Source organism: Balaenoptera borealis (genome assembly GCF_965194805.1).
Source record: "Balaenoptera borealis genome assembly, chromosome: 5".
NCBI classification, from domain to species: domain Eukaryota; kingdom Metazoa; phylum Chordata; class Mammalia; order Artiodactyla; family Balaenopteridae; genus Balaenoptera; species Balaenoptera borealis.
The window spans coordinates 68,367,153-68,394,663 of NC_138862.1; the positions used below are offsets into that span (position 1 = coordinate 68,367,153).

At 40.4% G+C, this 27,511-nt stretch overlaps 1 protein-coding gene across 2 annotated transcripts in view; it reads left to right on the forward strand.

The window, feature by feature from the left end:
* Positions 1 to 27,511, forward strand: part of PARP14 (poly(ADP-ribose) polymerase family member 14) — a 48,124-nt gene that overhangs the window by 13,416 nt on the left and 7,197 nt on the right. The window contains exons 6-15 of one of the 2 annotated variants that reach the window (XM_082394851.1): positions 3,864 to 6,106; positions 8,131 to 8,364; positions 8,902 to 9,123; positions 11,905 to 11,983; positions 14,090 to 14,239; positions 14,556 to 14,618; positions 16,241 to 16,408; positions 20,268 to 20,474; positions 23,181 to 23,780; positions 25,060 to 25,193. In XM_082394851.1, coding sequence (XP_082250977.1) covers positions 3,864 to 6,106; positions 8,131 to 8,364; positions 8,902 to 9,123; positions 11,905 to 11,983; positions 14,090 to 14,239; positions 14,556 to 14,618; positions 16,241 to 16,408; positions 20,268 to 20,474; positions 23,181 to 23,780; positions 25,060 to 25,193 — 4,100 coding nt within the window. The remainder of the gene's footprint in view (positions 1 to 3,863; positions 6,107 to 8,130; positions 8,365 to 8,901; positions 9,124 to 11,904; positions 11,984 to 14,089; positions 14,240 to 14,555; positions 14,619 to 16,240; positions 16,409 to 20,267; positions 20,475 to 23,180; positions 23,781 to 25,059; positions 25,194 to 27,511) is intronic. The other variant, XM_082394852.1, reaches the window with a different exon arrangement.

Genomic DNA, 27,511 nt, shown 5'->3' on the forward strand with positions numbered 1-27,511 from the left:
CAGCGCATGGGCTTAGTTACCCTGTGGCTTGTGGGATCTTAGTTCCCCGACCAGGGATCGAACCCGTGTCCCCTGCACTGGAAGGCAGATTCTTAACCACTGGACCACCAGGGAAGTCCCTCCATATATATTTTTGGAAATCCAAGTAGCAATCCTGTACATCTGGTATATCATGTTAAGTGAATCCAGTGATTCAAACTTTAGAGAAGCAATGTCAAGTTTTTGAAAGATATGAGGAGATTCTCTCATGGGTCTCTACTTATGACAGACTGAAAAATATATAATTCTTAGAGTCTTTGAGATACCGTATTTAAAGAGGTGATCTGTGTTTTAGCTATATATTTGGTAGAAATTCTAAAGTTAACTTCAACAAGATTAGGTAAAGAAATACTCAGAAACACACAGTTCCTATGAAGTATCTTAACTTCCCACTTCACTTGTCAGTGTCATCATTCAGAAATTAATAGGGATGGTTTCACATGATCAGTGGATGCCTGCTGGATTGTTCTTTGCAGTGACCCTGTGAAAACCTTGTCCAGCTGAACCTTAGGAAAACGTTTCTGAGGGATTCGTAGACATAGATTGCCCGTTCTCTGAGGCATGTGCAAGGTCAGCTTGGAGATTCCACTGATGTTCAGAGGTCAAGGCTGAGGAGTAGGAATTAGGGAGCCAGACTTCTTAGGGAAAGAAGGAACGTTGTGCTTGGGATCAACTGAGGGAGAATGAGACAGGATCATGTGGAATGCCACTCACTTAAAGTAAACTGTTTCATGGGGGTACTTGGAGGAACCTCCTTTCAGCTGTTATGAGTTGGGGAAATTGTGGTGAAGGTATGGTTTGGATTAAAATGGAATGAAAGACCTAGTGTTCCTTGGGCAAAGGGATGAAAGATGAGCTTCTGTTGCATGTTCTTTAAATCTCTCTCAGCCTGGCCTTGGGCCCAGGGAGAGAGCTACATAGAGCTGTTACTCTAGAAGTTAACCTCTCAGCTTATGGTAGGAGTTGACAACTATGGGGCTTTCGAACATCTTGAGGGCATGGGGCAGTTGGGTGTGTCCTCAGAATGTCTATGTTACATGTGTATGAATAATAATAGGAACTATTTTATTCAGGTTTATTTTATGCTAGAGCCACACTTGTAGGGCACTCTCAAAAGTTGCTCTTTGCCCTGACCTCTTTGCACCATCTGACTATGTTGACCACACCTTCTCCTCAAAACTCACTCATTCCCTGTTCTCTGTGTCTGAGATACACTGATTTTCCCTTTCTCTCTCTGGCTGTGTCTTCTTCTGAATACGACTTACATTTGCACAGCTCTGCAGGGTGCTACCAAGTGCATTCACAGACACTGCTTTATGGGCGTTGCTATTATTGTAATCCCTATTTTACAAATGAAGAAACTGAGGCACAAGAAGGTCAAATAACTTGACCAAGGTTACACAGCTAGTAAGTGACAGAGCCAGGATTTGAAGCTGGGTAGTCTGGCCCCATAATCTGTGCTCTTAACTTCTCCACTTTCCCCCAATCTCCTGTACATCTATGACATTAATTTTTCTTGTAGGATATTTCACCACTTACAATGAGTTAATAATGAGGCAAACTGTAGATAAAGCTGAATTAAAAACAGAATTTATTTAGCAATATTGTATTTTATATAGATCATTTGAGAGGAATAAGTTAGGCACTTTAATCTGAAATTATTTTGTTCAACTTCACAGAATCCAATTCACAAAATCTTAAGGAAGGGAACTCTTATTGAATGCTTGTTGTACATGAGATCTTTTTTTAAAAAAATATTTTATTTATTTATTTATTTGGCTGTGCTGGGTCTTAGTTGCATCATGCGGGATCTTTAGTTGCGGCATGAGAACTCTTAGTTGCGGCACGCATGTGGAATCTAGTTCCTTGACCAGGGAGCATTGGGAGCGCAGTGTCCTGTCCACTAGGCCACCAGGGAAGTCCCTACATGAGATCTTTTGCTGTGTTTTCTGCCACAGTATCTCATCACTGAATCCTCATAAGAACCTGCACAGTTATATAGTTTTTTGTTTTTTGTTTTTTTTTTTTTTACAGCGGAGGAAAACAGGATGGAGAGCTTAAGCCACTTTAAGGTGATATCTGTGATGGTTCTTGGGTCGGACAGACCTGAGTTCAAATGCCTGGCTTTGGTGCTTACTAGCTTTGTGATCTTGGGGAAGTTACTTTAACCCACCAAAGCCTCTGTTTTCCAACTGTAATAGAGGGCTCACATTACTACTTAGCTCAGAGGAATGTTGTGAGGATCAAATTCAATTGTACCTGCAGAGTGCTTGGCACATGGTGGTACTCACTGGTACTCAGAGTCTGTTCCAGGCCATGGTGGGAAGTTGAAGCCATGAGTCTGGGCCTCTGAAGGCCACGTTTTTTTCATTAGGTCTGGCTCCAGGCCTAGGAGCCAATGGTGCACAAGGTGAAGTTATTTTTAACATCTTTTCACAAGATGCTATTTTAATCCAAGTTGTTCCTGGAGTTCATTCTAATTCCCTTCCTGCTTAGACCCCTTGTACCTGTCTAATAACTAACACAAAGTGAGGAGGGGTTTGGGGGAGAAGAGTACCCCTACACACACACATACACACAGGGACTGTCCCAGTAAAAGTGGCAGGAAGGGGATTAGAGCAGGGACAAGGGATGTGCAGGACTTACTGAATCAGAGTCTCTGGGGCTGGGCTCTCTGATGACTGTGAGGATCGTCTTGGTTTGGAACCCTTGGAAGAGCGGCAAGAGCACGGGCTTTGGCGTTAGACAGACACGGGCTTGAACCTTAGCTCTAATCTGTACAGTCTGTGTGACCCTATTTGAGTTACCTAACATTTCCTAGCTTCAGTTTTATCAGTTGTAAATAGGGATGATAATAATAGTGTCTCTACCTCAAAGGTTTGTTGTGAGCATTAAATATATGTAAACCACTTAGAATATTGTCTGACACATAGTAAAAGCTATTATAATTATTATTATGCTCCTCCTCTTAGAAGTATTAACGGAATCTAAGTTATCTGTGAAATCTAAAATTGTGCGACCGTACAAGAAGAAATAAATAACATGATTCTTAGATTAGCTTTGCTTTGAGCGGGAAAATATTCTTCACAGTGGAGCAAACATTATCCCCTTGCTGGTGACCAAACTCTTCTCTCTCTTTTTTTGTTTAAATACATTTATTTATTTATTTATTTATTTTTGGCTGCATTGGGTCTTTGTTGCTGCGTGCGGGCTTTCTCTAGTTGCGGCAAACAGGGGCTACTCTTCGTTGCCGTGCGTGGTCTTCTCATTGAGGTGGCTTCTCTTGTCGCGGAGCATGGGCTCGAGGCGCATGGGCTTCAGCAGTTGTGGCACAAGGGCTCAGTAGTTGTGGCTCACGGGCTCTAGAGCGCAGGCTCAGTAGTTGTGGTGCACGGGCTTAGTTGCTCCGCCGCATGCGGGATCTTCCTGGACCAGGGCTCGAACCCGTGTCCCCTGCATTGGCAGGCGGATTCTTAACCACTGCGCCACCAGAGAAGTCCCTCTTCTCTCTTTCTTAACCTGGTGGTGATATATCAGTGTTATCAGAAAAACAGAAAAATAGAATTTACTTAACAAAATTTCAACATAGAGTGTTCTTGGCTGGAAAGTAATTATTACATGAAATAAGGAATACCTGTGCAGTGTTAATACATATCAATTTATATTTGAGCACTCTGGGAGTAGTGCTTCTTTTTAATAGCATGTTGTAACATCAAAGTTCTACAAACATTAGGATTTTCTTTTCTTTAGAATAGGAAAGCTTGTTTGCTTGTTTTTCATCTGAAACATATTACACTGAGATTACTTTCTTTCTTTCCTTTAAGTGTTAGACACCATCATGACCAAGAAACTTGACCTCAATAATATGCCGCTCTCTGTGTTCCCGTACTATACTTCTTTGGGCACAGCCTTGTATGGACAGGAGAAGCCTCTGATCAAGCTTCCAGCACCATTCAGGGAATCACTGGATCTTTCCTTATGGAAGTTCTTGCAGAAAAAGAATCACCTGATTGACAAGATAAATGATGAAATGAGACATTGTCACTGTGAGCTAACATTGTGCCAACTCGGCAGTGAAGTGATCATCAGACCTGCAGCCACCTTAGTCAGTCAAGGAAGACAAAGAATCAAGACCTGGCAGAAAGATGCTTCTACAGTATTCTCTGGTATCAGGTCTAAGTATACAGTGACCTCATTTAAATTGGATTCAACAGTATGGGACATCATAAAAGACAATTTAGAAGATGATAGGATTTTGACTGAGTTTGATGCACTAACAGGCATTGCAACCTTAGTGGGGAAATCAGAGGATGTACAAAACATGGAGCCACAGATCAAGGACTTAGAAGGCACCATTCAAGAAATTAGAAGAGAAGAGCAAAGTCTGAAGCAAAAACTGGCCATTTCTCCAGGAAGGTATTCACTTCTGTTGCACAGCGGTATACAGAAGCATCTCCACATGGAGTGCCCAGAGGTGGAGATTTTTTATGATGAAGCCTCTCAACACATGTGCTTCAAAGGACTCCCTGCAGATGTGTATAAAGTAAAGTGTGAAATCCAGGAAAAGGTATACACCATGGCTCAGAGAAACATTCAGGTTCCCCCGGAGGTTTTTCAGTTTCTGCAACAGGTTGACTGCGCAGAATTCTCTAAGTCTCTCTTTATAGCCCAGAACATTCTTGCAGTTTATGAGCTAGAGGGCACAACTGTTCTCTTAACTGGTGCTTTTTCTGAAGTCCTGTTAGAAGCTGAAAAGCAAATGGTCAGTGCCTTAAATTATAAGTGCATTGACATTGAAGACAGGCAAGTTCTTAACAGTAAGAAATGGAAAGAGCTCATTTGCAGTTTGCATAAGAAACATAATTCCTCCTCAAAGACTGTAATAATCCATGAGGTAACTTCAGAAACCACAGCCCAGGTCATCATCACAGGCTGTGTGAGAGAAGTAAATGAAATCTATGACTTGCTTTTTGACTTCATGGAAAAACACACAAAAATAGAGAAACTGATTGAAGTAAAGCCTTCCTTAGTTATTAATTACTTAAGGGCAGAAAAGCTATTGTGGCAAAAGATAAAGAAGATGAATGTTCAGGTAATTTTTAATCCTGAGAACAAGCAAAAAGGCATTTTACTAACTGGCCCAAAGACCAAAGTCCTGGAGGGAATGAACATTGTCACGCAAGCCTGGGATTTGATCTGTGTTAAAAGCTTCCATATTGATAAGCCAGGAGCCAGTCAGTTCTTCCAGGATAAAGCACGGTATTATAAAAGTGAGGTCAGAAGGTTATTTGGTTGTTTTATTGAACTACAGAAGGATGAAGAAAAGGAGGGAGGCCGCACTGGTGGGCAGAGGTGCTTGTTTCGGACGGATTTAGCCCCTGGAGTCTCGCTGATTGTGCAGCAAGGAGACTTGACACAGTTTCCCGTCGAGGTGGTGGTGAACGCGGCCAATGAGGAACTCAAGCTCACGGGGGGCTTAGCTGCTGCTCTTTTAAAAGCAGCTGGCCCTGAGCTCCAAGAAGACTGTGACCAGATAATGAAGACAAGAAAGGTCAGGATCTTACCAGCCTGTGCCGTCATCTCGAAAGCAGGAAAGCTCCCGTACCACCATGTGATCCACGCAGTAGGGCCCCAGTGGAGGAGCGATGAGGCCCAGAAATGTGTGTGGCACTTAAAGACTGCTGTGAAAGAAAGTCTCCATTTGGCTGTAAAACACAAGTACCGATCCATAGCCATCCCTGCTATTAGTTCCAGAGCCTTCCTCTTTCCCCTACCCCAGTGTGTGCAGACCATTATTTTGGCCATCAAGGAATGGTTCCAGTGTAAACAGAATGGATGCAGCTTGAAAGAGATCTACCTTGTGGATATAGCTGAGAAGACTGTGGAGGCCTTTGCTGAAAGTGCAAAAATTATATTTAAAGACACCCTGCCTGATGTTGCTTCCCTGCCCAGTTTACCAGCAGCAGTCCAGCCCAACTTGAGAAAAGATCATGGAAAAGGAGCAAGTCTGTTGTCCCCAGAAGGCCTGAGGATCCTGTTGGTGAAAGGAGATGTGCAGAGTGCTACAGTGAGTGCCCCTATTTTCAGAACACCCACCAGTGTGCTGGGACTCCAGTTAGCCTGTTGCTAAAGGGAGATTAGGATCAAGGGGAGAATCCCATGCCCTCCATCCCTGCCTTGAAACAGGTTTCCTTAGAAAATTGGGCTACTTCACCAAGGCATTCACTGATTGAGATTGGCCAATTACCTGGGGGAGCTGATAGCATATTCAGATCACTAGTTTCCAGTAAATGTGAAAATCCACAATAATACCTAACATTTATGAGGCTCTCTACTTTTTCAGTGCTCTTACACCTGTCATATTTTGGCAAATCTAAGGTTAATTTCCTGTCAAATTCACTGATAGCAGATACAGAAAAATTAGAGCATAACATGGGGACGGAAGACAGTAATCTTATCAGCGGAACTGAACCAGAGGGTTCTGAGTCTGAGCTCCCAACAGCAGTAAGAAAATGTAGGGAGGAAGGTAGAAAGGGACCTGGGGAAGGTCTGGGTATTATGTGGGGACAATTCTTATAGCTCTGCCACGGGGTGACATGTTTTTTAAAAATGTACTTAGCAACCTTTTCAACACAGGCTCTAACTAATCCAAACAGTCCTGGAAGCCCCCTACTGTGCCAGGTGTTAACTTCCTGAGCTGGGCGAATGTGGGCAGTCCTGGGGCAGGGATGCTTAGGGAAGGCCATTTGCATATCTTATTTGGAGAAAAGTCTATTCACATCCTTTGCTCACTTTTAAATTGAGTTACCTTTTTATTATTGAATTTTAAGAGTTCTTTATATATTCTGGATACAGGTCCTTTAACAGATATATGATTTGCAAATATTTTCTCCCATCCTGTGGGTCATCCTACTGTTTTGTTCAAGTTGTTACTTGCTTTAAAATATTTTTCGTTTAGTTTAAAATATGGAAAGAGATTGTAAAAAATTAGATTTCTACTTACAGTAAGCTTAAATCATAATTACAAGAATAATAGCTAACACTGACTATTTACTCTGAGCCAGGCACTCTACTAAGTGCTTGACATGCATTTTCTCATTCAGTGCCATGAGGCAGATTCCAGGATTATTATTATTCTCATTTCACAGATGAAGGAATGAGATTTAGAAGGGTTAAATAATTTGCCCAAATCCCACATTTAACAAATGATAGAGCTAGGGTTGGAATGTGCATTGCTCTATTTCAAAATATTAAAAATAATTTTGTTTCTCATTGAAAAAAACAAGCAAATAAACAAAAATCTCTTTTGGCCAAGGGTCAGTAATTGGAGTGAGTTCCAATCCTCATTCACCTTGAACGCTGAGTAGTAAGACATTCCTTCCATGCCTTTCACTCCCATAGGTGTGTGCCCTCTGAAGCCAAGACCTGCTCTGCATTACTCCTCAGTGACCCACATGGGGCAGCTTTGACAATCACTTGGTCACACTCCCTCTCCCGTCTTCTCTTGGTGTCTTAGTCAAGCCTGATTAATCTGCTCACATTAACTGTCCTGCTGAAAAAGCTCCCATGGCTCTTCACTGCTGCTGGGAAGTCCAGTTGGCTTGGCACTTGAGGCCTTCTGTAGTCTGTGCTCAGCGTAACATTTCTAGCCTGGCTGGCACCATTTTGCTGCAGAAGCTATCTATCAGGTCAAACTCACCTACTTGCCGCTCACAACCTACCATGCTTCTGTCCATGCTGTTGCCCCTCCCGAATGACTTCCCCATCTCTCTCTGCCTGCTGCAACTATTCCCATTTCTCAGACACCACATCGCTCACAGTGTCTTTACTAGCCTCTGAAGGCACTTCCTCTGGACTCCTTTGGTGATCCCATACCATTTATGTATTGCTCTTTGATAGCTCTCTTTTGTCCTGGAGTGTTATTTAAATAAGTATCTAATAACACTCTCTTTTGGGGTGGTATTTCAATCTCTGAAAACTTAATCATCTTAGTTGTCCCCCGTTGTGCCAAGCCTGGTGGCTCAAATACAGTAAACCTTGATGAATGCTTTTTCTTACAATTTGAAACAAATTGTTGGTTTTGTCTTTAAGACCGATGTGGTTGTCAACTCCATTTCGTCGGATCTTGAGCTTGATAGAGGGCCCCTTTCCAAGGCCCTCTTGCAAAAAGCGGGACAGAAGCTCCAGGAGGAGCTGAAGACGGCTGGACAAGGGGTGGCTGTTGAGGTGGGCACAGTTATCCAAACCAGTGGTTGCAATCTGCACTGCCACCGTGTGCTTCATGTGGTGGCTCCGGACTGGACAAATGACAAAACATCACGCAAGGTGGGACCTGGTTTTAAATTCTCCAGGAAATTAAGTAGCCCTTTGGACTCTCCTTTCAGTGGCATGTAGATTGAACCCTGGCTGTGTCTGTTCTGTAATAACAGCACATTCTCATAGCCATTTCTTTCAGCTGTAGCTGACTTCTCCCGAGGACCAGTTAAAAATAGAAATTGATTACAGTTCTCAACCATTGTTGGGACTCAGGGAAGAATTACTAAAGATAGCACTCTTTAGTGAGGAAGGAAAGGTGAGGCCATGAAGAGTGGAAGAGACTGAAGGAACAGAACAGTAGCTGCTTTGCTTCTTTCCTTCATTTCTGAGTGAGTTTGAATCTTTTTGGAGGGTCTCACACATTCTTCTTTCCTTTTCCTTGTTTACTCCTCTGTTTTCCTTTCCCCTTCTGACTGCCCTTAGCCTGCCTTTTGTTGAAAGCAAAAAGGAGTAGACAGAGATCACAGAGTTGCTAAATTCTTGTTCTTTTTGTTCGAACTCCAATTTCCAGGAAAAATGTATAAGAATGTGCTTTGTGCTTTTCAGATCATGGAAAACATAATCAGAGAATGTTTGGAAATCACTGAGAGTTTGTCCTTAAACTCAATTGCATTTCCAGCAATAGGAACAGGAAATCTTGGGTTTCCTAAAAACATTTTTGCTGAATTAATCACCTCAGAAGTGTTCAAATTCAGTAGCAAGAATCAACCCACAACTTTACAAGAGGTTTGCTTTCTGTTGCACCCAAGTGATCATGGAAATATTCAGGTACAGTCTTACTCATTACTCGTTATTTTGGCAACTGAGCCCTAACACGTTCAAGTGTCTTCTTGGTCTGATAGGTTGCTTCTTTCATGTATCTTCATACAGGAAAGTAAAAGAGTAGTGTGGACTAGTTGCAGCATGGCAAATTTCAAGCACATTTATGGATATAGAAAAAAATTTGACTTCTTATTAAGAAAAATTTGAAACATATGCAAAAGTAAACAAAATAGTATAATGAAATCCCTTGTACCCATCGTTCATCTTCATAGTTATCAACCTATGGCCAGTATATTTCATCTCTATCTCCATTTATTTCCCTTCCTCCCATATTGTTTTTGAAGCAGATCCCATATATACCTTTTACCCATAAACAATTCAGTATTTGTTTTAGACATTAGGATTCTTTTTCAAAAGTAGTAAGTACAATACTATTTCACACCTAAAAGAAATAGGCAATCATTCCTTTATTTCATCAATTATCATGTCAATGTTCACATTTCCAACTGTTTCATAAATATTTTATTTTGTTTTTATAGCTTATTGGTTTGAATCAGAATCCAAATGAGGCCCAAATATTGCAATGGAGTTGACATATCCCTTACGCCTCTTCTAATCTATAGAATTTCCTTCCATATGAACATAGAAATTTTAATACATAATATAAAAGCACAGTTGTGGTCCTACACATAGGAGAATGTCAGAATAAGATACAACTGAAGGCTCAGCACATCCCCATAGGAGTAAGACGGTTGGGACCAGAAATACCAGAACCATCTTTGGTCATAGAGTCCATCAACCAGCTCACATTTGCTGAACACCAGCTGTGAGTAAGCCTCTGGACTCAGCATTATGGGGGAACAAGAGGCATTTAATAAGAGGCCATTATTCCTGCCCTGCAAGTCCTTAGAGTCCAGGAGAGTAGATGATATTAATTGTTTGAAAAGTTCCATGATAATGCAAGAATTAAACAGATTAAGGCTAGCAACCCAAGAGATGCCCATATAGATCATTGGACTAACTGAATTTTTAGGTCATACTTAATTTTTTTTCTGGATCTAGACACTACCTTTAAATACTTTGGAAGCAAACAAATCTAAATTCTAATCAGACAGCTAAACCACCTGGGCAAAATATGTGGTCCATTTAGTTGGCCTGCATAACTACAGTCATTTCTAGTCAATAAATGCTTTGTGAACAACCTCCCTATGACTTGCATTGTACAAAGTGATGTGGATTACAGAATGGGTATGTTGCATGTACTCTCCCTCCTATAAATCATAATTACTTTGGGAGCTAAGATTTATACACATAAAATGAACTAGAGACATGAAGTGCTGAGAGTTTTTGAATGAATGGCTGAATTCATTGTAGGGAAGTGAGTCCTGTGACATGGATCTGAACCCTCGAATCTCACTCTTTCTGTGCAACCTCAGCCTTTGTTATCTTTCCTAAAGATTCGAATTCTGCAAGTATTTTGTAAAGGGATTAGTCTATACAGACACCTTTATTGCCATTGGAAATAGTATTGATTCTCCATACATGGCTGTGACAATTTTTCTCTTAAGACTTTTAAAGACAGTTAAGCTTTGGTCATATTTTCACAAAAATCAGCAAAACTTATTGAAATATTTATAGGTGGAGACTAACAGAGGTTGCACACAGCAGCCTGTGGTCAGAACATAGCCTTTAGATGTGCTTTATTTGGGCTATTTTTAAAAAATTTGAATCAGTTGCTGGCATTTAAGAACCAAACTTGTCACATAAAACTCCAGATGTCCACTGTGACCTAAAAATTCAAAAGTTCTGGCACCTTGGACATGGATTTCTGCCTGAACAGTTCACTGTGGCCGAATGGCAGCCGCTCTCTAGTTCTCCAGAGTCAAACCAGTCCACCTTTACAACTGTAGCTCACGTGCCTGGTGCCTGGAGAACCCTGGCTCTGTAGTCTCTCCTGGTCCTTCTCCCATTATTGTGTCAGCCTTTTAGCCAAGATGTTACTTGTTTTTTTTCCAACAAAATTTCCTGTTGCTTGTTTACAAGGAGGAAGAAAGTGATGATTTTGGGGTGTCACTAACCAGGCAAAGAAATGGAATTCCAGCCTCTTGCTCCAAAAGCACTACTCCCCTAGCTGTTTCTCTCCTGGTACAAATAAGAAGTTAAAAACTGAAGTGTCTGGGTCCTTGTGATTGTCTTTCTTTTAACACTGTAGTTTTAACAACAACAAAGTATTTGTTTTACTGATTATGAAAGTAATACATGCTCATTGTAGAAACTTTGAACAATAAAAAATGCATAAATTCTTTTAGTTGTATTTCATCTTAGTCTTCTTTTATATATGTGGACTTTTAAATGTGGTGTATTATATAATGTAATTTAGTATCATTCTTTTTTCATTTAATAGTATGAAATAAGGATTTCCCTAGTCCATTAACTATTCTTTGAAAACATAATTTTTAATGGCTGATAAATACTCCAACATATGGACATACTAAAATTTATTTAACCATTTTCCTGTTGGATTTTTAAACTGTTTAATTTTTTCTCAATTACAAATAGCATTGTAGTTATATTTTTGTTCACATCTTTGATAATTTTCATAGTTTGTATTTACAGAAATAGAATTTATGAATTTTTCATAACTTAAAAATCCATAATGAAAATAAATGATACTCTGAGAATTGTTCTCTCCTAAATATTTGTGCATGTAGGATCAAAAGGTCTGATGAATCAAATTCATTCATCTACAGAGAATTGTAGTGATTAAAACTGTCTTTGTATTTCTAGGCATTCTCAGATGAATTTGCCAGAAGGGCTAATGGAAATTTCATCAGTGACAAAATTCCCAAGGCTGAAGATACACAAGGTTCAATAAAGCTTTTAAATAGAGAAATTATTTTTAGTTGCTAAATAAGTATTCAGTGTTAAGTGAAAAATGATAGGATAATTTTTATGAAAAAAACAATTTGTGATAAAGAAGATAATAAATTATACTCTATACACCTGAGCATGCAAGACACTGGCCATGTTTATGTGATCTGGGGTGAAAGAGTAGGCAGGCCAGATTATATAATCTGTACAAGGGGTTTTCAGTGGTGATGAGGCTACTATTTTCTAAGGATGATGTGATTTCTGAAGTGTTTTCAGAAATAGACACATTTAAAGAGATGATACCAACCAAATGCTTCTCCTCTGTCAAAGTTACTGTTGTATATTTGAGTTTATCCTATTTGGAGTTTGCTGAAGCTTCTTAAATCTGAATATGTATGTCTTCCATCAGATCTGGGGATTTTTCAGTCATTTCTTCAGATATATTTTTCTGCACTGATTTCTCTCTCCTCTCCTTCTGGTGCTCCAATAACATGAATGGTAAGCCTTCTGATAATGTCTCTGAGGGTCTGTTCTTTTTTTTTTTTTTCAGTCTTTTTTCTCTCTGTTCTTCAGATTGGATAATATTTATTAATCTACCTCCAAATTCACTGATTCTTTTCTCTGTACTATACTATTGAGCCTATCCAGTGAATTTTAGATTTCAAATATTGTATTTTTAAGTTCTAAAATGTCCATTTGATTCTTATTTTATAGTTTATATTTCTCTGCAGAGACCCCTGTTTTTCCATTCATTCCAAATCATTTCCATGCATTCAAGTGTGTTTACTTCGACCTTAGGGAGCGTAGTTATAGTAGATGCTTTGAAGTCTTTGTCTGATCATTCCAACATCTGAACCATCCTGGGATTAGCATCTATATTGAGTGTCTTTATCCTTGAGAATTGGTCACATTTTCCTGGTTCTTTGTATGACAAGCAATTTTGGATTATAGAATGGGCATTTTAAACATTGTGTTGTAAGACTTGGGTCCTGTTAAAATCCTCTGGAAAATGGTGATTGTTTTGTTTGTTTGTTTGCTTGAGCAGGTAGCCAATCAGTTAACGTCATTCTACAAGTTCTGCCTCACTTCCTGTGTGGGCAGTGGTTCCAAGGTCAATTCCATTCTCAAGGCCTTTGCTGTGCAGCTTGGGTCTGCCCCACGTACACAGCTCTGGGGTGAGCTCAGGGTTGACTCCAGTCATACACAGAACAGGGGGTCACCACTCCAGTGTTCCCCTTACATTCTCTGACTTGCAGGAGCCCATTTTCCAGGTCTTCTGGCCAGAAGGACAAGGTTCTCTCAGAGGTGAAGCTGCCTGTTCTGTTGCCTCATTATTCTGCGTGATCAGGGGTGCTCTTGGGCAAAGCAGAGGGGGTAGGGGGTGGGGGGAGGGAACCAAATAAACAAAAACACAGGGATTTCCCATACACCACATATACACTTTTCAGACCACAAGGCCCTTTTTCCTGATTCTTCTGGACAGAAATACAGAATGTCTCTCAGAGTGTTAGCTCCCTGCAGTGCCGCTGTGGAGTTCTGCAACCAGGGCACCTTGGTACAGGGCCTGGATTTAAAAAGGAAAAATATGGAATATTATGAGGCTTCTCTGCCATACTCTTCAGCTCACAGGGACCCATATTCTCAATCCTCTGGCCACAAAGACAGAGATTCTCTGAGAGTTTTGCTGCCTGTTCTCATCGTGTAGTTCTGTAACTAGGGCCATGCTTGGGTCAAAGCTGGGAGAGAAAAGAGGAAAAATTTCAAAACAAAACAAAATGGGAAGCAGCACAGGCTGCCTCTTCAAGTTTTGACTCCCTTCCCCAGTCTGCCTGCTGTTGTGCACGTCTCAGTTCTCAGAGTGGCTTTTTGTATTTGTCCCATGTTGTTACTTGTAGTCAGTGGGAAAGAAAGGCTCAAGTGGGCTAATTCACCTCAGCCAGCAGCAGAAGGACATGTTTGATATGTATTATATTTTATAATCCTTTTCCAGAGACGGAGAGAGAGAGAGAGAGATGAGAGGGGCACAGGTGAGAACCATGAGACCTAAGTCATTCTTGCTGTTGTCGACTTGTTACTGAGTCTATTTTTTTTTTCTTGTCAGGTTTATATGGGACTGTTTCTAACCCTGATTCAGGAGTGCATGAAATGAAGATTGGGCCCATCATTTTCCAGGTAGCCTCTGGAGATATCGCCAAAGAAGAGGCAGATGTGATTGTAAATTCAACATCAAAGGCATTTAATCTCAAAGCAGGTACTTGACTTATAGAATTTTGACTAGTGTAATAGTCACAGTAGAGCCTGTGAAGGAGAGTTCCTATAGCCAAACTGGTTTCTACAACATTGGCTTATTGATATTAATTAGTAATTTAAAAATTATTTTGACATTGTTTCTCATAATCGGGAACAGCTCTTTTATGAGTTTTTCTTCTTTGTTATCAGAAATACCCAAGTTATAGGATTCCTTTGAGGATGGGGAAAGCATTTAGATAATTAGGCAGTCATTCTGATCCAAATGTCCTGTAATTTTTTTTATTCATGTGTGTAAACATCTTGCTTTTCTCATGCAGGGGTCTCCAAAGCAATTTTAGAACATGCTGGGAAAAGTGTGGAAATGGAATGTTCTCGTCAAGGTAAGGCACAATGCTATCTTTTTGGTTCTAAGTTTTAAGTAGAAGACTGAATATGGGAGGCTGTGGAGGATGAGGAAAGTCCTGGGATTGGGGAGACAACATATTGATCTTAAAATCATACCTTTCACTAAAGAATTCCAGTTGTAGAGAATTAGAAGTGAAAAGTAATCTCACAGTTAAAAAGAGAAGCAAGAAAGATTCATCAAAGGTAGTATTTCAGGAGTTTCTTATTCACATAAAATGCTTTATCTGCCAATTCAGACATTTTGTTTTTTAAACAATCAAAGAGTGGGTTCAAAGACTAAATAGACATTTCACCAAAGAAGACGTGCAGATGGCCAAGAGGCACATGAAAAGATGCTCAACATCACTAATTATTAGAGAAATGCAAATCAAAACTACAATGAGGTATCACCTCACACCAGTCAGAATGGCCATCATCCCAAAATCTACAAACAATAAATGCTGGAGAGGGTGTGGAGAAAAGGGAACCCTCTTGCACTGTTGGTGGGAATGTAAATTGATACAGCCACTATGGAGAACAGTATGGAGGTTCCTTAAAAAACTAAAAATAGTGGGGCTTCCCTGGTGGCGCAGTGGTTAGGAGTCTGCCTGCCAATGCAGGGGACACGGGTTTGAGCCCTGGTCTGGGAAGATCCCACATGCCATGGAGCAACTAAGCCCGTGAGCCACAACTACTGAGCCTGCGCGTCTGGAGCCTGTGCTCCGCAACGGGAGAGGCCGCGACAGTGAGAGGCCCGCGCACAGCGATTAAGAGTGGCCCCCGCTCGCCGCAACTGGAGAAAGCCCTCGCACAGAAACAAAGACCCAACACAGCCAAAAGTAGATAAATAAATAAATAAATTTATATATAAAAAAAAAACTAAAAATAGAACTACATACAACCCAGCAATCCCACTACTGGGCATAGACCCTGAGAAAAACATAATTAAAAAAGAGACATGTACCACAATGTTCATTGCAGCACTATTTACAATAGCCAGGACGTGGAAGCAACTAAATGTCCATTGATAGATGAATGGATAAAGAAGATGTGGCACATACATACAATGGAATATTACTCAGCCATAAAAAGAAACGTAATTGAGTTATTTGTAGTGAGGTGGATGAACCTAGAGTCTGTCATACAGAGTGAAGTAAGTCAGAAAGAGAAAAACAAATACCATATGCTAATGCATATATATGGAATCTAAAAAGAAAAAAAAAAGGTACTGATGAACCTAGTGGCAGGGCAGGAATGAAGACGCAGACATAGAGAATGGACTTGAGGACATGGGGAGGGGGAGAGGGAAGCTGGGGTGAAGTAGCATTGACATATACACACTACCAAATGTAAAATAGATAGCTAGTGGGAAGCAGCAGCATAGCACAGGGAGATCAGCTCGGTACTTTGTGACCACCTAGAGGGGTAGGATAGGGAGGGTGGGAGGGAGGCTCAAGAGGGAGGGGATATGGGGATATATGTATGTATATGGCTGATTCACTTTGTTGTACAACAGAAACTAACACAGCATTGTGAAGCAATTATAGTCCAATAAAGATGTATTAAAAAGAGTGGGTTCAGCATCTAATTTTGCATCTTTTTGTCTTGTGTTTCCCAGCTCAAGGGGGCCACAGAGATTATATAATTACCGAAGGTGGATTATTGAAGTGCAAGAATATTATTCACGTCATTGGTGGAAATGATGTCAAGAGATCGGTTTCCTGTGTTTTGCAAGAGTGTGAAAAGCAGAATTACTCGTCCGTTTGCCTCCCAGCCATCGGGACAGGTTTGTAGCCTTTGGCTGTCAAGGCTAAATCCCACGATGACTAGTTTCCCTTGGATTGGTGCTGATGGCTAATGTACTTACTGCTGAGTCTACATCAGGGCAGCTTCCTCAAGCCAGGGCAGCCCCCGAGGGAAGGAGCAAAGTCTGTGGGTAGTTTAAGTAAAAAAGGGAAAAATGAAGAAAACTGAAGAGAGTATTGGGATAGTAGACATGTGCTTTCTAATGTGGAAGGGAAGGGAGAGGAAGGGAGGGGAAAGGAAAGAAAGTCCATCTCTCATTGCTTTCATCAGCTCCTTTCTCTTTTCCATCCTCTACACATCCCCCATTATTTAGTCTTTGACTTCCCCTCCATCCCCTCTCCATGGAAACATCAGTGCACGGACTTTTGCCTCCCCATGGCCGACTCTCAGACAGCATGGCTGTCCGTCTTCTCTTGCCTCCTCGACAGTGGGCTGGCCATGGGGCATCGTGACCTCTCAGTCGCCAGAATCCAGTGGGTTCTCATGGGTCAGAAACTCTCCACCTTCTTCCTTTCAGCCTGCCTGCCTCTGAAGTTTCTTGTTTTCCTTAAACTACATAATGATTGTATGAGTCTTCATTTATAAGGATGGTGCTTTGGGCTTATCATTTGTAAGGTGGTGCTCCTTGAGCTCTTTGCCCAGCAATCTGAGTCATGTGCATTAATCAGGGATTCCTGCTCGGTCTCCTTTAAGAGAGCTGCTCAGGGGAGGCAAATACTCTCAGGCTTGAAGTGGGATGGAGCTGACTTGTCCCAGAAAGAGAAGGCTCAGCACTGGATTAATCATTCCATTGCTCAGGAATCTAAGTTTGAGTGTCTCACACTGGCATTCTAGGCCCTCCAAAAGTTTAGCCTTAATAAACCTAACCATCCTTGTCACTTTCTGGGCCTTCTTCTAATTCTCTTTCCCATACTTTGATTTCTCTTATTTTTCATTCCTCTTAATGTTCCCACATAGAATGTTATGTGTCCTTAGTTCTCTGTTTCTGAAAGTATAATTTATGTTCCCTTTATGCTTTCATTCCCCTTGTAGTATCATTCAATCCTAGCAGATTAGCCAATGTATTATCTGTCTATCATCTATGTATCATCTATCTATCTATTTATCATCTATCATTTTCTATGGATACCCACTAATGATTCCCCAGTCTCTATCTCCATCTGCTTTTTCCTCTGAGCTCTTGTCTTGTGTTTCCATCTTAACTTTATTTGTGCCAAGAAAGCAGGCAGCCTAAGGGTGGCACAGACCTTCCCAAGGGAGTCCCTGGGTGGAGTCAAAGAAGAAATAAGGAAATGAGGCAGTTTTAGTTTTGTATAATTATTTCTGGGTTACTGCAAACCTGTTGTTTTTTCCACTGACCTGGTTGTATTGCTGGTCTGCACAAATAAATCAAAGTTAGCAAATTCTCCTTCCTCATCTTCTTTACCTGTCTCTATCACCACCTGAGCAGGCCCTTAGACTAACAGATGGGGAGCTTTTTCACTTAGTGGTGATTATGAGTTGAATTGAGACTGTGATTGAGACAGTTGCTGGCAGTAAAGGAAGCCCTCTCCCTGTTCCTCACAGGCTTGAGGGGAGAGAATGGGTACTCACTGGTACCTGCAAGTACCTCAAGCTCAAAGCAAACTCCAAACTCCAGTTCATTGTCTTCTCCCCCACACCTGCCCTTCCTCTTATATCCCTGAGCATGTTAAAAACATCACTTTCTATCTAGAATCCTTGACTCTACCTTCTTCATGACTCCTATGTGTATTAGTTTATTAATTAGTTTGATTAAATATTTACTGAGTGTCTGCTATGTACCGGGCACTGAGCTGCGGCAGTGGGGATAGAAAGATGACTAAGAAAAGGGTCCAGTCCACAAGGGGCACCTGGCCTTTTGTGAGACACAGACATGTCAACAAACAACTGCAGTGCAACGGGACTTATGAAATACACGTGAAGGTTGTAGGTGGCAAAAGACGGGGAACAAAGGGGAAGTATAAAGCCAGTTGGCCACTTGGTCCTGCTGACTTTACTTTCTAAATATCTCCTCAATCCCTACACCCAGCTCTTCATTCTGGCCTCCTCTCTTTGTTCAGCTCTTGTCTTTTGCCTAAACCTTTATTTAAATTATCCTGTTTAGACCTGGCTCCCTGCTCCAGTGCCTCCTCCACCTACCCCCCTACCTCCCCCATTTATCTTTCTCAAAAACAAACCTGTTCCCCTGAACACACCAGGTTCACATATCACACTTTTTACACAGTTCTGTCTGGCGTAGCCTTTCCCTCAGGTTTCCATACTTCACCTGTTGAACACCTGTTCATCCCCACATATCACATCCTCTGTGTCCCAAGTGCTTAGATTATTGAGAGTGAATGAATATATCTGAACATTCCCATTTAAATTCTTCCAAATAGCATGGAATAACTACAGCATTGCAATGGAGAATTTCCCTCTTTCCCTGATCATCTAATAAAAAGAAAAAAACCTGCACAAACCCTCTAGGTTAGTTTTATATGGGGATTGTCTACATTCCTACAGTTGTCTCCATAGCCAAGTCAAAGAGGTCTGCTCTCCTTTCTGCAGTAATAGCGGGCACTGTCAACAGGGATAACCCAAGTAGGCCCTTTGTCTATCACACCAAGTTGGCCAGAGGACTTTCACATTGCCCACTCCCCACCCTGCAATGTGACAGCTGCTATTCATATGGAACTGCTTCCATGGCTTTTCGTGAGCCTTTTCAAGGAACTTTTCATGATCTTACCTAGCCAGTAGGCTTGAGAAACAAGATATGGAGCATGCTTAAAATAGGAAAAGACCTTGCTCAGGTGGCAACCTTGAACCCTGAAAGTCAACTAAAAATCACAGTGACCGTGGGATGAAAAACTTCTTGGAGGCTCATGGATAACTTGTATGCAGAGAATTATAGATTATAACAAATAGCTTATGGCTCTAGGTGTCTTACGAAATTAGCTCAGTTTAAATCAGGTCCCCAAAGACATCTGAGAGAATAAGGATATATACGTAATAGTTAAGAAATGACTGAACAAAAAATAATGCTGTTCTCTTTATTTTTTAAATTAATTAATTTATTTATAATTAGTTCTCTTTTATTTATTTACTTTTTGCCTGTGTTGGGTCGTCGTTGCTGTGTATGGACTTTCTCTAGTTGCGGCGAGCAGGGGCTACTCTTCGTTGTGGTGCGTAGGCTTCTCTTTGCGGTGGCTTCTCTTGTTACAGAGCACGGGCTCTAGGGCACGGGCTTCAATAGTTGTGGCACGTGGGCTCTAGAGCACAGGCTCAGTAGTTGTGGCACATGGGCTTAGTTGCTCTGCAGCATGTGGGATCTTCCCGGACCAGGGCTCGAACCTGTGTCCCCTGCATTGGCAGGCGGATTCTTAACCAACTGTACCACCAGGGAAGACCTGTTATCTTTAAAGAGCATGATATTTCAACATACATTAGCTTCTTTTGCTTTTGTGGATCTTTTGAGGACACCAGTGAGCCAAGAAAGGTTAACTGTGCTCTGTAACACAGAGGAACATAGTGAGCTGGGATCAGCTGAATAGAGCAAATAACAGATATCAGACATCAAGTTATGTTTCTGGGTCCTTTGTTCATTGTTGGGCTGTTCCTGATATCCTGGAACAAAAACTCCCCATTGCATCTAGGACTTCAAGGGTGTCTGCTGATGCATTTTAGAAAAGTCCATGGTGATGAAAGAGTTGGGGAGTGGGAATTTATTCTGAGAATCAGAATCCCTAATTTATTCCTCGGCCTTTTCCAGTTGGGTCTTCTTTTTCAAATCCAGTTGGATCTCTTTTTTTCCCAATCATTTTTATTATTTACCTTTCTAGGAAGTGCCAAACAAGATCCAGATAAGGTTGCAGCAGCCATAATTGATGCCATTGAAGACTTTATTCAGAAAGGATTGGTCCAGTCTATGAAAAAAGTTAAAGTTGTTATCTTTCTGCCTCAAGTACTGGACGTGTTTTATGCCAACATGAAGAAAAGAGAAGGACCTCAGCCTTCTCCCCAGCAGCCTATGATGTCTAAAATTTCATGTGAGTTGTTCATTTTTATGAAATACATGTTCCTAATATTGATGTCACATGAGAAATAGCTATTCTTTTTTCTGGTAGTTTATTAGCTTTGTTCCAGCTTTATGGAGATATAGTTGACATACATCACTGTATAAGTTTGACGTATACAGCATAATGGTTTGACTTACATATATTGTGAAATGAATACCGCAATAAGCTTAGTTAGCATCCATCATCTCACATAGATACAATAAAAAGAGAAAGTAAAAAAAGAAAAGAAGAACATTTTTCCTTGTGACAAGAACTCTCTTAACAACTTTCATATCTATCATATAGTAGTGTTAACTACAGTCACTAAAGAATGTTTCTGGACCCAGTTCCAATGTGTGTATGGAGGCTTCCCTGTACCTACAAGAAATTCTCAGATGCCAGCAGGGTGTCTGAGGATTCAACTCAATTCTGACCATCATCTACCCAGAGATGGAATCAGATTCCACAGGTAAAGGGCTCAGTGCCACAAGACTGCCCTCCGCTTCAGATACCAATCACAAGCCAAATACTGTATATATGAGAAAAATATTTGGTCATTCTGACCAAATATATTTTTTCTTATAAATCACAGTATTACAGTCATCATTCTGTACATTACATCCCTAGTACTTATATTTATCTTGTGATTGGAAGTTTGTATCTTTTGACCACCTTTCTCCAATCTCCTCTCACCCTCACCCCGCAACCTCCTAGTAACCATAAATCTGATCTCTTTTTCTATGAGTTTTTTTTTTTTTTCAGATTCTGCGTATCAGTGAGGTCATACAGTATTTGTCTTTCTCTGTCTGACTTGAAATAGCTAATCTTTAATGAACTATCACAGAGAAATTAAGAAAACAATCCCATTTATAATTGCATCAAAAAGAATAAAATACCCAGGAATAAATTTAACCAAGGAGGTGAAAGACCTGTATCATGAAAATATACAACATTGATGAAAGAAACTGAAGAAGATACAAATAAATGGAAAGATAGTTCATGCTCATGGATTGGAAGGATTAATATTGTTAAAATATCCATACTACTTAAAGCAATCTACAGATTCAATGCAATCCCTATCAAAATTCCAGTGGCACTTCTCACTGAAGTAGAACAAACAGACTTGAAACCATAAAACTCCTACAAGAAAACATATGGGTAAGCTCCTCAACACTGGTCTTAGCAATGACTTTTTAGATTTGACACTAAAATTACAAAAGCAAAATGAATAAGCGGGACTACATCAAACTGAAAAGCTTCTGCACAGCAAAGGAAGTCATAAACAAAATGAAAAGAGAACCCACTGAATGGGAGAAAATATTTGTAAATCGTATATCTGATAAGGGGTTAAATCCAAAATATATAAAGAACTCATACAACAATAGAAATAACCCCAAACAATTTGATTTTAAAATAGAGTATCTGAATAGTCATTTTTCCAAAAAAGATATACAGCTGGCCAATAGGTACATGAAAAGGTGCTCAACATCATTAATCATCAGGGAAATGGAAATCAAAATCATAATGAGTGATCACCTCACATGATAGAACAGCTATTATCAAAAAGACAAGGGAGGGACTTCCCTGGTGGCACAGTGGTTAAGACTCTGTGCTCCCAATGCAGGGGGCCCAGGTTCGATCCCTGGTCAGGGAACTAGATCCCACATGCATGCCGCAACTAAGAGCTCACATGCCACAACTAAGAGCAGGTGAGCTGCAACTAAGGAGCCCGCCTGCTGCAACTAAGACCCAGTGCAACCAAATAAATAAATAAATAAATAAAATATATATTAAAAAAAAAAAGACAAGGGACTTTCCTGGTGGTCCAGTGGTTAAGACTCCATGCTTCCACTGCACGGTGCATGGGTTTGATCCCTGGTTAGGGAACTAAGATCCCACATGCCACGTGTCACAGCAAAAAAAAAAAAAAAAAAGTATTAAAGACTCAAATGTTAAGACCTGACCATAAAACTCCTAGAAGAAAACATAGGGGAAAATAAATGATTAAAAAAAAAAAAAAAGACAAGAAATAACAAGTGTTGGTGAGGATGTGGAGAAAAGGGAACCCTCATGCACTGTTGGTGGGAATGTAAATTGGTGCAGCTACTGTGGAAAACAGCATGGAGGTTCCTCAAAAGTCTAGAAATAGAACTACCATAGGATCCAGCAATTCCACTTCTGGGTATTTATCTGAAGGAAATGAAATCACTCTCTGGAATCCATGTTCACTGCAGCAGCATTTTCAATAGCCACAACATGGAAACATTGAAAGATGAATTATAAAGAAGATGTGGTGTATATGGAATATTACTCAGGCATAAAAAAGAAGGAAATCCTGCTACATGCAACAACATGTGTGGACCTTGAGGGCATTATGCTCAATGAAATAAGACAGAGAAAGACAAATACTGTATGATAGCACTTATACAGAGGACAGATTGGTGATTGCCGGTGGGTGCAGAGGGGTGGGAGTTGGGTGAAATGGGTGAAGTTGGTCAAAAGGGTAAAAGCATCCAGTTATAAGATAAACAAGTCCTAGGGTTGTAATGTACAGCATGGTGACAAAGAAAGAAAGAAAGAGAGAGAGAGAGGAAGAGAGGAAGGAGGGAGGGAGGGAGGAGGAAGGGAAGAGGGAGGGAGGAAGGAAGAAGGAAAGAAAGAAAGAAAGAGCTAATCTTCCTTTCTTTTCTTTTTTAGCATTCTTGGGCTTCTCAAGTAAATCTCCCCCAAAACAGACTCCTTTGGTTTTAGAAAAGAAAACAGAATCAGCAGTTTTTCAGGTGTGTGGTGAAAATGTAAAAAGTGTAGAAAAAGTCTTCTTCTGGATACAGGATCTCATTCAAAAGGAACAGTGTCCCTACACCAGTGAAGATGAATGTATCAAAAACTTTGATGTAAAGGAATATCGGGAATTGAATGAGCTTCAGAAGAAGTTAAATATTTCCATTTCCTTGGACCGTGAAAGACCTTTGATTGAGGTTTCTGGAATTACCAAAGATGTGATACAGGTTAGAAATGCAATTGAGGACATGATTAAGAGAGTTAGATTGTCCAAAGAACAGGAATACCTGGCAGATCGTACCAGTGATTTTGTGGAATGGCAATATAAGGACGATAACAAGTTTCATAGTTTTGACAAAATTACCAATATGCAACTGGAGGATGCAAAGAAACAAAAGAGAAAGACAATTGATGTTAAAATTAATCATCAGAGCTACACAGTGGACTTGGAAACATACATTGCTACAGATGCAAACGGAAAGAGTTTACCCGTTGGGCGCCGTACAAAACCTGAAGGTGAATCAAACTATCATGCTTGTTGTCCATTACTTTATGCCTGTGATGTGTGTTGTACATACATCAAAATGTTGTTCAAGTAGATAAAATCCAAGTACCCTTATGGAAGAAAATAGAAAACTTGGTCTCAGCTGAAGGACCTTACACTTTGGCCATGAAAATATAGCACGGGTGCACCCAACAGCTGATCATTATTATCTTAATGGTAACAATAGTCAAATGTTGCATTTGTTCTCATCTCTACAGTTTACAAGCTTCCCGGAGCCAGTTTTGCTGGGGAGGTAATGGCTGCTTCTGTCAGGAAAGGGAAAGCCATGGGCTGTAAAGTAGCCCAAGACTTTCTAGAACAAAAGACTGAAGACAGCCTAGTCAGAGAGTGGGCACTCTGTGTCTGTGACTGATGACCCAGAGTGGATGGGGAGCCTGAAGGATCTTCTCCCAGAAGTCACTAGCTCCTCTGCCCTGAGGATAAGATTCTTTGACACACACATCAGGAAGCAGTCTTCAAGATTCCTGAGAAGGGAATGCTTGTCTTGTGTAGTCAGCTATTCCTGCCTTTGACACATAAATCCCCCACTGAAAACTACTAAATTGGCTTTCAGTACATTGAGAGATCAATGTGAACGAATTCCTCAGACTCTGAGCAACCCTGGGGAAATGACAAGTCAAATACAGTATTCTGTTTAGCAGACGGGGAGACAGAGCTGCCACCACAACTTGCCATGTAGCAAAATCTCCCACCCACCCAACTCTTAAGGATGCTGTGAAGAATAATGAAAGAATAGATGTGGAGGGCCTGGTGGTTGTGGTGAGTTCTGGCAAAAAGCCATGCATTTGTAAGCAAAACATTAATGACTATATATTGAAAACACTGTAGGAAAATCATTTATATTATATGTAAAATTATTAAATTATGACAGATTAGAGACTGAACAGAATATGCAGCTGAGTTATATTACACCAACAGTTCTCAAATCTGAGCATGATCAAACTTGTTAAGATGCAGGTACCCAGGTTCCACCCTCAGAGATTTTGATTCGGTAGATCTGTGAGGTTTTTTTTAAGCAAGCGTTATAGTTGGTTCTCAGGTGGGTTATCTGTGGTCCACCTTTTGAAAACATTCTTCTAGAAAGATAAGGGGCTTCTTGAACACCTTGAATTAGGAGATTGTAAAACAAGAGCACAAATGATACTCAGTTTTTCAAAGCATACCAGGAATGTGGACTATGCGGATGAGCCTTTCCAGGTGCGAGGGAGTTTTCAAATGTCTACTTTGCAGTTGAGATCCCCTTATACTGGAGCGATATGAAGCAGCAGAAGGTCTGTGTGGTTGAGCTACAGCCTGATAATTCAGAATACAAAACTGTGGCAAGCAAGTTTAATGAGACCTGTGCAGACTTCATCATAGAGAAGGTAAGCCTTCCGCTGACATGGAGTTTCTACACCGTGGAAATAGAGGTATCATCGTCCTGGATAAATACATTTTCATTCACTTCCTATCACATTTTTTACCCAGAATTAGAATATTTTATGGCAATTAGGTTTTAAATTCTAGATTCTACTCATGTCACTATGATTACTGAGACATTGAAATTCTTGTGTCAGTTATTACAATATAATATTAGATTGTAATATATTAGAATAATAAAGATATATATTTACTTTGTGAAGCAAGCTAATAATTCCTAGATATGGCTCCAAAGTTGGAGTTGATAACTAGCAAAGTTGGAGTTGATAACTAGCAAATTAGATCAGGATTATGTGCTTCTGCCCCACTATTCACAGATCAACAGTCCTTGCTTCCTTGATAATCCAGCGGTCCTTTCCCTGTTCATTTCCCTTATTTTGGCATCTTCTGCTTTTAAACATTAGTTTAGAAAGTTTCCTTTTTGAAATTATTTTTCTCCCTTGACTTCTAGGACAGTATTATTTTGATGCTTTCTTCTCCTTCTTTAACTAATGCTCCTTTCATTTTCACTGGCATCTGTTCCTCCTCTAAACCCCTAATCCTAGGTAACCCACAGGATTTATATTTTGGTATTCTGTCTCTGCAGTTCACCAGGGAATGTTTTTACTCTTCTTGGCTGCAGCTATTATTTCAGTGTTGATAGCTCTCAAATCAACATCACCAACCTGGATCTTTTTTTTTTTTTTTAAATGGGAATTATTTATTTATTTATTTATTTATTTATTTATTTATTTATTTATGGCTGTGTTGGGTCTTCGTTTCTGTGCGAGGGCTTTCTCTAGCTGCGGCAAGCGGGGGCCACTCTTCATCGCGGTGCGCGGGCCTCTCACTATCGCGGCCTCTCTTGTTGCGGAGCACAGGCTCCAGATGCGCAGGCTCAGCAACTGTGGCTCATGGGCCCAGTTGCTCCGCGGCATGTGGGATCCTCCCAGACCAGGGCTCGAACCCGTGTCCCCTGCATTGGCAGGCAGATTCTCAACCACTGCGCCACCAGGGAAGCCCCAACCTGGATCTTTGACTCAAGCTCTAGAACTTGAGTTCCCAAGTGGCCTAAAAAAGTCTCCACTTGAATATCTGTCTGCTAAATCAATTTCCCTAAAATCTAACTCATCTCATCATTTCCCCTTCCTTCCTGCTTTCTGTCCTTGGTTCCACCACTTTCTGAGTAAAGCTAGAGATCTTTGAGCACCTTCCCTTCATCTGTAATAACAAGTCTGCCAGTAAGGCCTGCATTGTCTTTCTTTGAAATTTTCTCTTATTCTGTATTTGTACTGCCACCACTCTGTTTATTCATGTACTTAATAATACATATAATATTATTATTATTACATAATAATTCAAAAAATATTTGAAGTGTCCTACAAAGATATACCTTCAGATAACATAAATATGGACAAAAAGAAAAGTAGGGCAGGGAAATTAAGATAATTACAGAGGTACTGTTAGTTCACAAAAATACATAACATGAAGTCCTAGATAGTTACTAGAGGAGGCCCTCAAATTTGTCCTTGATCTTCCTAGTAAACAAAGCAAAGAAGTAAACACTCAGCTATAAGATTCATAATGTCCATAAATCAAAGAGCAAAGCATTTGATCAGGAGACTCAACAGTTTTTCACAATACTGAGACTGACTCCTGAAAGAGTTCGCCTGTGAATAAGTACTAGAGAATATCTTCAAAATCATCCTCACAATAAATTCAATATCAAATTTTATACCATTTTTTTTTAATCCCTCAATGTAGGAAGGAGAGGAATAGGTTAGAGAGATTAAGAGGTACAAACTTAGAGTTGCACAGTAGCTGAGTCACAGGTATGAAATGTGCAGTGTGGGTAATATAGTCAATAATTATATCTTTGTATGGTGACTGATCATGGCTGGACTTATCTTGGTGATCATTTTGAAATATATGGAAGTATGGAATCGCTATGCTGTGTAACAGGAACTAGCATAGTGTTGTAGGTCAGTTATACTTCAAAAATAAACAAACAAACTCATAGAAAAAGAGATCAGATTTGTGGTTACCAGAGACAGCGGGTATAGGGAGAGGGAACTGGATGAAAGGTAGGCAAAAGGTACAAACTTGCAGTTTACGATGAGTACTGGGGATGTAATGTACAACATGATAAATATAATCAACAGTGCTTTCATACACTATATTATGTGTGAAAGTTGTTGGGAGAGTGGATCCTGGGAGTTCTCATCACAAGGAAAAAATTTTTTTTCTATTTCTTTAATTTTGTATCTATATGAGATGATGGATG